Consider the following 12,446-nt stretch of genomic DNA (forward strand, 5'->3'; position numbering starts at 1 on the left):
AAAATGTGATTTTCTGCTCTAATCCAATTGCCACAAAACCTCAAAAATGGCTTCAAAGTATCAAAATCAGGAAGTTCAAAAACAATGCTTGGAAAACATTACACACAGATGTAGAAATGTACAGAGACATTTTCTGGTTTGCTACTGGAGTATATCTCAATGCAACTTTGCAGGCAGATTTCTTAGCCATCAATTCTCTAAGGCTCATCAGGGTCAGCAGTAAATTTGAGACAGTGGCCTTCAGGTAACCTCACACAGCAGGTCACAAACAAAGGAGAACTCTAATCATGCTCTGCACAAGTAGGTCTAGCTACAAAATTTTAATAATCAGATGCCAGAAATTGTCATCCCAGTCATGGCCATTCTGCATGAAGAATATTCTTGATCACTGGTGAACACAGAGTAGCTGCAGGAGGTAATATTTGTGTTCCAACAGCAACAGATCTACAGCACTACAGTGGTCCTGAGTCACCTCTGTACAATACACCTGTCTTGGTGGGTATTCTGAATTAATCTTGCCCAGAATGGTTTCCTTTAGCAATTTCACAGTGTTGGAGGACCTCCAGGAATGTATGCTTCATTTAAGTTGAATCAAACAGGAACCTGGGGTACCACCTGTGGATATGAACCATATGCAAGAAGTGGGAATGACCAGGAGGACTCGATTCGAATCTGCATTCTTGATGAGAACTAAAACCCTACTGTAGGTGCACTCAAAGACTGCAAGAGACTGCATTACTACGTGGCCACCTCATGAAAATGTGTCAGAGCACAAGCCCTTGCACTCTTTTGGCATGCAAGTATCTTTATAAAACCTATTCTTAAAAAAACAAAAAGTCCTGATCTCCTTCTAACTTTCGCAATAGAGGCAACATTAAAAACTTGATGAGTTAAGCTTTTCTGGCTCTCTTCCCACAATAGGAGACCCTTCCTGACAGGCTCATCACATTTCCCTTTCATGTTCTGCATGCTGAGAATTAATGTCTTAACTTGGGTTAAATAAATCTAGCAATAACCTGCTCATCTCTGCAACTAACTTTCTGATGACTGATTTACACTGCTCTCCTTATTATCTACGGCCTCTAATGGGTCATTAAACATGTAACTGCTGGCTCTGAACTGTGAAATTGTCCTACTTACAGCAAATACTTACATTTACAAATATGAATTTCCCCTTTTTACCAAGAAATCTACCTGCTATGCAATGACATTTCTTTCAAATCAAGAACTTAGTCTAAAAATCAGAATCTTTCAGAGCTTAGAGAGACTTTCATCAGCTGCTCAGTTTCTGGGAGCAAACATAGCTGAGGTCTAATCACATGAACTCTCCATGCACAGAACAATTGACTACAGAAGAGTTTTGTGCATGAATAATTTGAAGAACTGAGCCTTTAGCTAAAAAGTGGAAAGACTAACAGTGGATTCATTTAAGTGTTTGGGGCATAGAGCTTTAAAAGGTCTTTATTTTATGTTTCATTTGTATATTCAAAAAGATGAATAAATCTTAAAAATTGCTTCAGCAATATGTATTTATGTCAGAGGTCTATTTTCAAAGTTATCCATAACAGAAGGGGTCACAAGTGACCATGCATCACCCAGTTATGAAAATGGCCTTAAATCCCATCTCACCATTTGTTCTATTTGTATATAGTTGGGTTAAAATCAATCACAAATACAGCCATGGGGGAAAAGTGAAATGTTGTTTCTGACCACTTACTTTACAGCACCCAGACCAGTGGTCACATGAATAAGATGTTTCAGCAGATACTCATGCATTCTGAAGTTTTATCACTAGATGAAGCGGAAACTCAATGCTTCTTACAAGAACTGGTCCGTGAAATCAGATTTGCAATGCAAAAATTTATGGTCCCCTTTGTAGTCAAAGCCTGTGACATGCTATCTCACTTAAGTAACCAGTGCCAGATATGCAACTTTTGTTATCAAGTTACTGTCTCCCAGAAATGCATTTTTGGCTCTCTCAATTGGTCTAAAGACCTATTTTAGACTATGATGGTGGTAGATAATTTTTCTGCTAAGAAATGTAAGATAAATGTAAACCTCTCTATAAGTGTTGTATATTATAACACACACATTCAGGGGAAATGAAGGGGAGAGATTTCTATAGCTAAACATGATCTCAAAAAATTCTTCCATATGTGGAAAAGACTGGAAAGCTAACATATAAATATAGATATATATAAATATACACACTGCTCAGTGTGTGTACATTTATATCACATTCATTAAACCTCAAAATATAAAATAAATTAATTTCTGTAAGCAAAGGAGCGGTATAACTTTTCAATGTGCAATGTGCAAAATTCATCTCCCAAAGTATCAAAGACAGCAAAACCTATTTCCTACTTCTTATTTTTAATATAACTCCAGTTTAGCTGGTCTTTTTGCAAATTAAAAATTTTATGTCATTAAAAGATGTTTAAAAAGCAGCCTGGCTACAGTATAATTGCAATTAAGAGTCATAATAAAAGCTTTAATAAATATTACAAATTTCCATTGGCTTTTACTTTCAAGTGAGAAATCTTGAGTAGCTCACCATGTTTTTAACTGCAAAATGGCAGCAAATCAAAATCAAGAACCAGAGTATTCCTGAAAGATACATTCAGAGTCAGAGATATTCTTCCAAATTTCAAGGCTCTTTCTTTTCTTCCTTCATAAGCACAATGTAACTCACAATAACACTTAGGTTTGAAGCCAAACCTCAAAATGTGGCCAAGCCTCTGTGGAAAGCTATTTCAGTTTTCTTCTTAGGACAAAGTAGACAGAAATACCTAGACAGATGTCAGGCAAAATTTCCTATATCCACTGAAATAAGCACATGATAACAATGACAGAGCTTTGAGAAATGCTTAGACAGAAGTTACTTCCTCATTAGAAGAGATTTGTCATTCAGTAGCTGCTTATAGTAAACAATATCGCTATGAAAACTGCATACAACTTAATTGGAAAATTGGTGTTTTCAAGGTGACCATGATACAAATAGGATTTTATTGCATTCAGTTCAACAAGTCTGAACAATGTGTGATATGAATCACAAGTTCTTTGTTCCAGAAGAATAATATGCGCAGCAAAGATGAAAAATTAGATGAAAGATTAAAAATCTGAAAGCATTTATCTGACTAATTTGCACTGCACTTCTGAGTTCTCAAAACACTAATTCAGCACAATACTAGTTATTTACAGTGGATATGTCTGAGATTGTTTATACTGAATGTACTGACAAGCAAACCTTGCCCTGCCCAAATTCCTAAATTAAATAAATCCATGTGACTCCGATGAGCTTAGTGCAGGCTCAGCTCGGTGCTAATGCAATTGCGTGCTGCCCTGCAGCTTGAGGCACCAGCAGAACAAGTTCACATCCATTTGGGGAACAGACAAGAGCAAGCTCACACCTGCCTAAAAACAATGTGTAAACATACAGGATAAAGAAACACACACAATATTAAACTAAATCTGGGTCAGGGAGGAAGGCAGTCATTCCAACTTAGTGCATTAGGGAGCCATATCGTATCACTCCTTTTATGTAGGACAATGTCATTGGTTTTCTCCTTCTTTTCTCTTTTCTTCTTTTTTCCTGAACAACTAAAAGACAATGTTTAAATGATGCAGAAAAATCCCAAACAAGAGCTGTTGTTTTTCCAGGTACTAAACATCTGCTCTGACTGATATTTCTACTTACAGTCTAAAGAAATTTGAAGAATTTTATGCTTTTCAAAGAACCATGGTTAATGCGTTAGCTAAAATAGTCTGTTTTATGTTTTTATGGCTGTTAGGTTTTGTTGTTTCATTTTGTGTTGAGTTTTTTTAAAAGAAAAATCTCACTTTTGATATTCCTGAGGCCTGTTCAGGAGTTTGAGGTTGGCAATTTTCCAGGGTGGCCACAGAATACAAGGCATTATGCTAACGACCAGGACTGCCAAAATACACAAAGCAGCATGCCCTCCCTTCCCCTAAAATTACATATGGATCGATACAGTGATTTGTAGATCAGGATCCAGACACTAAAATAATAATCGTTGTTTGACTGTCCTGTGGTTCTGATTTCCAAGTCATCCACCTCAAAAAAAATCCCATCTGACCTGTTCAGAGTTTTTCACATATCATCTTTCAGCAACTCCAAGGATATTTAGCAGTTCCAGCTGATGAATAAAGACCTGTTGCCAAGACCAGTCACCACTTTACAAATCAATAAACACTTTTTTTTCAGAGCACATGGTCTTCTTCAAAAAGTTACTTTTTAGTGGCATACACCTACTTGGCAACAGTCAGTTTGTTGTCAAGTTTCACACATCACTGCAGGTGATTTCTTTTCTCAAATGAAGAAAAAAATGCTTTTAAAAAGTCTGTTTAAAATGAGGCACATTTAATAGTAAGACAGCTAAAGGCTCATTCTGGAACAGTTGGCCTTGTGACTGGAGGAAGGGAAGCTCCAGAGATGCACCCTGCCCCATCTCTGTCCTGATAAGGAGGACTTTTCCTTTAGATAGGAGGATAGTTCAGAAACATTGAACTACCTTTTAGGCCTCCTCGCTGAGATCTCAGAGGAACAGAAAACTTGTTGGTGAGTTTGCAACAAATTAATTCTAAACACTAAATCTTGTAGAAGAGCCATCAAAAATGTTTTAAGTAGGGAAAAAAAAAATCTCTGTGTAGTCAGACAGGATTAAAAGACGTAAAAGGACATCTTTTTACATGCTTAGGCACCATGTGACATTCCATCCTCAATTATAGCTTCTAAGAATAGGGCCAACTTTTTGGAAAGCATTCAAGTTCCTAAAGCATGCCCTATGATATTCACATTTTTCTAAAAATCTGATTATTTTCTATGAGCACATAATCTCTCATAAAACAAAATCAAAATATATTTGTAGCCCTGGTGACCAAAGAGTAAAGCATTCAGCTTTGAATTCACTACAGCTCAGGTATTCAGAAAACTCTTAGGAGATTAGGAACACTGTTCATTTTATTTCTTTAAAAATCTCCAGTACTATGGAAAGTAAGAAGATTTGACAGTTGTTATAATCATCAGGATTGGCAATAAAATCTAAAGTATGAAAATTATGCAGATATTATACCTCCAGTCCTGCACTGTGTTAATGCAGAATCAAGTTCTTCCCTATGACCTCTCCAATAGCCTCATTTCCTATTGAGAATGCCATCAGACTAACTTAATCTAAGACATACTCATGCCAGATTACCTGCACTTTTTTCCTGTAGAAACGCCACTTTTAATTTCATAATCAATTAAAGTTTTTTACTAAGCAGTCCATAAGCAGAATCTTGAACTTAGAACCTTGAACCATATCTTTATGTTCTCATGAAGTTGAAGAAGTCCTGGATGATAAGCAAAGATTGCTGTTCATTATGCAGAGACTATCCTGGAGTTAGAGACTGGTCATACAAGTTGAGGACTGTAAGGACTTTGAACAGGGAGTAAAAAATCCCCAGAGAAATGAACAGTAAGTGAATATGGGTGACTAGAGCCTGAAATTCAGAATTGGGAACAGACAGGGAGGGACTGAGGGGCTCCTGAGATCAGAAAAGCAAAGGGAGCGAGAGGCAACAAATTGATCAGAACTGCGGCTAGCAGGGCAGAATTCTCTGTTGGCTGGGAACTCACAGGGCTGCTCCCGTACTGAAAGGACACAGCTGACAGAAGGAGGGCTGCCCAGTGAGGCAGCTGTGGCAGGAAATGCAAATGTGCTGATTCATAACAACCTCCACCAGCAATTTGCTTGAGCAAAGAGAGCATACAGTCACTGGTGTGACACAAGCAGGCACTTCCTTCAAAACATTTTCTATAAAAGGGAGAAACTGAAAGGTGATGTGGGCAACTGAGGCCAAGGCAAAAAGGTTTTAAGGAAAAATTATGTAGAGGTGAAAAATACAGGAGGCAGGGAGCTGGACAGTTGGGTTTGGGGGAAAGTCTGTGCTGTGGGGCAAGATAGCTGCTAAATCTGAAAGTTCCAATTTATTTAGACATGGGGGTTTTTTTGTTTCAGGTAACTCCTGGATGCAACAATCCAGATTAGATTACTGTAATGCACTCTACAAGGGACTACATACTACAACTCCTTGGAAAATGAAGCTAGAGCAAAATGCTTATTCAGCTCATTTTCATTCTAGGAGTATTACACCCGCACTTCAGGATACACACTGACTGCCAAAATGTTTCCAGGTGGAAATTAAGAAAGATTGCCAACTCTCAAGCCAAAACTGAAGAGAATAAATTTAAGTTTTTGTGCAAAGCTGCAAAATTATCTTTTTTTTTCCTGTTTTTTTAAAGATTAGTAAAATATTGTTAATATATCTTACTGACATGGCAGCACTCGATCTCCTGAAATTTATTTATGTCAAATAAAAATCAGATGTACCAAAATAACCAGAAATCACATCATGACCAACTGTAAAAAACCATTTGTATGGGCAGATGAGAGAGTCTTCCTACTCTTTATGAAGTTTCCTTACAACTGGACCAGAGTTAGGTCCAGACAAGGATGGCAAAAAAAGGTCACCCATCTATGCCTCTCCCTAGAGAGCAAAAAAAGAGGGAATAAAGGCTATAAGTGTCTGGAAATTTGTCTTTGTTCCCTAGCAGCAGCCAAAAGAGCAAAACATATCCATTGTATCTAAAAAAAGGTGTTCAACAAGCTCCTTCAAGAGAAGTCAGAGGTCCTGTTCTTCGCTAAGACTAGAGTCATTCTGCCACATGCTGCCCACAGCAGAATAGGAAATTAGCTAAGAGTTATAACAAAAATATAATCATTAAAAAATGTGAATACCTGAAGAGGAATAGTCACATACCTAGAATCTGTGTGTAATGTTGAATGGGAAATGCAGGTTTCTATGGCACACAGCAATCAAATTGCTGCACAAATGGATGTTGTAAAGAGGGGTAAATAACAACATAAAAAGTAAAGAGAAAAGTAAAATCCATGATTGAAAAATGTAAGATAAAGCAATGTCTAGAGTTCACTCATTATTACCCTTGACTGTGCTGTTCCCAAAGGTTATTTCAGCAAGGATTTTGCTAGGAATCTCCTATTTGCTTTCTTTACAAGTAAACATTTCCTGGGCTAATCCATTGTTCACAGTCTGTGGAAATTTTGGGATGACAGCACTTCAGGGGAACACCTATTCTGAGTCCAACACAAGCTGAAACAAAGCTCTATTCATCTAACCTGTTCTTAGAAACCTCCAAGAAAGGACCTTCCATTACATGTATATGAAAGAATGTCCACATTGTGTTTCCACTTACAGATTCATTAGACTCATAGTGAAAAAGTTTTCTTTTTAAAAACTAACCTAGTTATTTCTGGCAAAATTAAATTTACTGCTCCTAGCCTTTCTCCATTGGGCACTGGAATACAATTGATCATCGTCCTTTTTACAACAACATTTTATGTATTAGAAGACTTATGTCTCCCCTTTGGTACTTTCTAGACTAAACAAACCATGTTCTTTAAGCCTTCCCCACAGGTCATGTTCTCTAAAACTTCTATCATTCTTGTTGCTCTCCTTCTGTCCCTTTCTACTTTGTCTATGTTTCCTAAAGCATGGAGATCAGAACTGTAAACAGCTTTTCAGATGAGCTCTCTCCAGTGCTCCAAGGAACAGAATAATTGCTTCCTGCTTCTTCTTCAGTATTATATCTATCCTAGAATTAGATCCAACTTCACTGCAATGGTATTCCAGATATTATACCTCCAGTACAACAGATTCCTTTTTCCATGCTATTACCTCAATAGCATATGTGACTTCTCCCCTGTAAGCAGACTTGTCTTTGACGAATCTCAAATTTCAAATTCTAGACTCTCTCCAGTTTATCAAGACTGGAGCAGCTTATTGAGCAGTTTGACTGCTTCTGCTGTGCTTAGAGCTTCTTACATCTCTATACATGACCAACAATATTAATGGCATTTCTACTTCACCACTGAAATAATCTCTAAATAAATACTCCACAGAGTCAGATAAAGGACAGACCTCTTTGGAATCCTGCTGTAACTGGCCCTCCTGACTGAAAATGAGCAATAGAAAATTTGTCTATAGGTTGCACACCCATGTCATGGCAATCTCATAATTATTTTAATTAAAAAACACAATTTTAATTAAAGCTTTTATTATTGGAATTAATTTTACATTATTTATTAATTACATTGCAAAATTATATATTTATTTGCATATTACAAATATCTGGTGGGACAGCGTAAAACACCTGATGAATTAAGAGCAATCACTTTCTGCTTTAACCACAAAACCAGTTCCTTATCAAATTAGATTTGCTTGACTTAATTTTCCTTGGCAAATTTAAGCAGACTAAATATAGGATGGGTATGCTGGACCTGCCTTCTTTTTTAGAGAATGGCCCAAAACTGTCACCTAGGAAAAAAGCTGAGTACAAGCGCTAGTAAATACTAGTCAAATAGCTACTACTTCATGTGCTCCATCTCTAATCATGCACCTATTTCCACTATTCATATAACATCTCAATGTTCTTGAATATGCTTTAATACTGACTTTCATTATGCTTCTTATCCATTCTCCTCCCTGAATAAGCTGTTACCATGCATTGAAAAGCACTTGACTAAATGTTAACTCTCTTACATTGTCTTGAGCCTCAAATTTCTTTCACAGGTGCAGGTTTCTTAAATAAGTTGAAAACAGTGTCTAGGTTTCAGTAACACTGAGGTGGTTATTACCTGTTCTTTCACATCTCTTGCCTTCACTTTGGCTTTTTTATCCTTCCGTTCCTTGCAGAAAGCCAATTTTTTTTTTATTTTACAGATATTTCCATACAATTTTCCCTTCTTTTATAAACTCGGCCAACTTATCTCTGTTAATCAGAAACAGAACCAAACCAAGACAGCAAGCCCTTAATTCCCTTCTCCTCTTTCTGACAGAAAAAGTTGTTCTTAACATGTTCCAAGAATTCAAAGGATTATGTATTATGTTGTTCAGGTTTATAGTTTGTGTTTTGGGGTTTTTCAATTTGCATTAGTATCCAAGAAATCATGTTTTCTCATTCTTACCTGCTCTTGACTAATATAATTCCTTTGGTCACTGTGTAAAAAATGTGTAATTTGCCTCTTAGTCTCCTCCTCCCAATTAAGTAGTCTATCATACATCCCCATTATATTTTCATCCCTGTATTTCACTTTCATTTCCACCCAGACATTATGAACTTATAACCTAGTTTAGTATAAAAAAATGATTTTTCATATAAAAGCAATGTTAAATTTATGCTCAGGCTCCTTCATCTGAAAATGAGTTACTTGTTTCTACAGACTGTTTTTCTACTCCAGAAAAATAAGGCTCCAGACAAAAAGCCAAAATTTTAAACTATTTCAGGATGGAAATAAATACCAGAGCTATTAGCTTCAGTTCAAGGAACGCATCGTTGCTTATTAGAACTTTGGAAAATTTATTTTATTCTGAAATAGCAAAACAACAAAGTTATAAAACTGAGGGTGAAGAAAGAGGTGACCAACCTGATCTGGAGAGGGTCTGTGGTTGTGTTGTGTCCTCCCAGGAGACCGATGGTGGTGGTGGTGGTGATGGTGGTGGTAGTGGTGATGGTCATCATCATAGTTATCTGCCATCAGCTTCATTCTGTTTTGTGTCTGTTTAAAATGTAAAGCAAGACAATTTTACTGCATGTTGGAATGTATTATTCTGACAGTGTTTTAGGAATCACTCGGCTCTGGGGGTTTTTTGGGAGTTTTTTTGAGCTGAAGGATCTAAGAATAGAAATCCAGACTGCTGGCTCACAAAGTAAAGGAAAGAGAAATAGAGAAATCAAGTATGTGAACACATCCTCTGTTTCAGCTTTCACATCCATAGAATGACATGAAGAAGTCAGAAAAGTAAATGATGACAGATAATGTGTTTGAAAGGCAAAGACATTCAGCTTTTCTAAATGTATTATTTTAGAGCTGTTTCCTATTTTTCCAGTCTAACATTATGTCTTAGCAATTGACTTCTTAAATCTCTCTGAAAGGAACATTAAGTCTACCTCAAACATTTACAGTTGGCTACCAAGGCATGTCAGCAACAACCATGAATAGCTCTAAAAGTTCTATTTTGGGTAATTTATTTTAATTCTACACCACGATCGCCCTGCTAAACAATAAGTAAAATGAATCTGAAAACTAAGTGATAGAGACACAGGCACTTAGAGAAATAAGTGATTATGGAACTTGACACACTACTGAATGGAAGTAAGTTAAAGATATAGATCTTGAAAAAGAGATCAACACTTCAGCTACAGCTGTGTGCAGATAATAAAATCTATGTCACCATGGGATAACAAGATACCATGCTGCTCTTTATCACTATTACAATTATTCCATACCATGAAATACAAAGACTTGAATAATTCAAACCTTGCTCATAACACCAAAAATATCTTTCTACCAATAGTCTGACACCAATATATACAGTTGTTATTTTTTTGTGATACCAGGACTGAAGACTCTCTCAGGCAAACCTCTTAAACTGCTATCAACTTTTAATTAATTTTGCACTAACAAAACCCAGAAAAAAATGGTGTAAACTCACAAAGATCTCTTCCAAAATTAAAATAATCTTTGGAGGCACATACAATTAATACCACACAGATGACTGAAGGAAAGATAGCAGTCTTAGCTCCCTTGATGCCATGCTCCAAGGCAGGAGGATTCATGGCAACCCCACTGAGGATGGGAGCTAAACACATTGCCCAGGACTTTGCCCAGATTAATGAGCTCCAAAGGACCAAGAGAAGCAGATGAATTTGAACACAACTCATTTGTTCAGTATGTCCCCATATTAACTGGTCTAACTGCCTTCCAATGCCAAGTGCCCATAAGATAACACGTGTCCCATAGCTAGGATGTGGTAGATTTACTTCCAGGACTGCTGTAATTTGATTTTCCTTCAACAACAATTCTATATGAAAGTGTCTGTTTGGAAAATTTCACTGGCAAGTATATTTTCACGTAAAACCAAGACTGCTATTAAATTCCCCAACTTTAATGTTTTTTGCTGAAGTTGAAAAGGGATTTGAAAAAAACAAGCAAACTAAATATTCATATTACATAATATTTCAAGTACAACACAGTCTAATGGCAGGAAAACAGCCACAGAATCCTAGGAAGTCCTGATGTACCTGTTCAGCAATTAATTTTTTTCAGTTGTCACAATGTTTCTCAAGCACCTCGCATGATGCTCAATAAAGGATCAGAGAAAACTTCTTTACAGGAGGGGAGCTGTAATCAGTTTCAGTAGAAACAACCAACTAACCCAACCAAATCCTCAAGGAATCCACAACAACAAAACAGAGAAAACATCACAGGTCAGATGTGCACTATTAGACTTTCTGAGCATCTCCATGGCACTCTAAGAGCACTTTCTCAGTACAGAGTGAGAAGAACCAGCACAGTTGGAAATATTTTATTTTCTCCCAAATACAAAGATGGAAGCGAGCAACTGAATGAATTTCAGTTGTGACTTTCTACTGATTTTGATAAAAAGATCATCTCAGTCTGAATCACCATGGTTGTCTGTTTGTCTTTAGATTCAAAGAGGAAGGGCTTTTGAACAAAAGAGTGGAAAAGATGGAGAATTAATAGACAAATAATAAGCCGCTTACTATAAACACTGTCATACCCTGCCTCTTTGGGGAAGCTCCTAAAATTTTATTAGTTTATTTTCTTATCAATGAACAGCCTTAAATTTCCTACCTTTCAACTATTCCATAAAGAATGCAAAAGTTAAACAAGAAGAGATATGCAATCCTAAAAGTGTCCTTTGTAATGAGGTGTTGGGGATTAGGCATGTCATGGGATAAGAACTGTAAATGAATGATGTCATCTTTCTAATTTGGTGCTGAAATATAAATAAACTACTTCTTATGTTTCTTCCTTTTGCATGCCAGATTGCAGTAAAATGTGCACAAAGAAATGTTAATGCTCTAGTAGCCTTCCTTTAGTGTACCTCTACTGGCAGCACAATATACGAGAAATGTGAAATGAGAATTTCTTTTCCACTCAAGTAACTATCAAACCATCTAAAGTTCATCAAGACTTGTAACTGCCATCAATTTCTTAAAATGATGCAACTTATCTGGAAAAGAATACTTTAAAAAGCTTTTTGTTTTTACTTGTTAGCTCTTTAACTGATAGCAGATACGATTTTGATGTTCTGTTTGTCTTTGCTTTAGCTAGTCCTAGTGCTATACTTCTACACTGAAAATACCTGTATTTTCCAGGTATGCTCAGCTTTGGCTTAACAAGTACAAACACCTTATGATTTCAAACTTTTAAAAGCAAGACTTTGAGGAGGACAAGCAGGAGGATTTCTGGAGAAGAACCAAAGTAAAGCTGTCCTGAAGAACAATACAATCCTTTTCACATCCTTCTAAACAAAAATCTGTAACATCATTTCTGTTT

At 36.6% G+C, this 12,446-nt stretch overlaps 1 protein-coding gene across 10 annotated transcripts in view; it reads right to left on the reverse strand.

Annotated features, from left to right (window-relative positions):
• The window catches only part of ERC2 (ELKS/RAB6-interacting/CAST family member 2), a 401,773-nt gene that overhangs the window by 111,667 nt on the left and 277,660 nt on the right, over nt 1–12,446 (reverse strand). For all 10 annotated transcript variants that reach the window (XR_010028823.1, XR_010028829.1, XR_010028825.1 and 7 more), the window contains one exon: nt 9,507–9,638. Coding sequence is in view for 1 of the 10 variants with exons in the window: in XM_063164669.1 (XP_063020739.1) it covers nt 9,507–9,638 (132 nt within the window). In the remaining 9 variants the exon portion in view is untranslated. The remainder of the gene's footprint in view (nt 1–9,506; nt 9,639–12,446) is intronic.

Source organism: Melospiza melodia, chromosome 10 (genome assembly GCF_035770615.1).
Source record: "Melospiza melodia melodia isolate bMelMel2 chromosome 10, bMelMel2.pri, whole genome shotgun sequence".
In the NCBI taxonomy this organism is placed as follows: Eukaryota; Metazoa; Chordata; class Aves; order Passeriformes; family Passerellidae; genus Melospiza; species Melospiza melodia.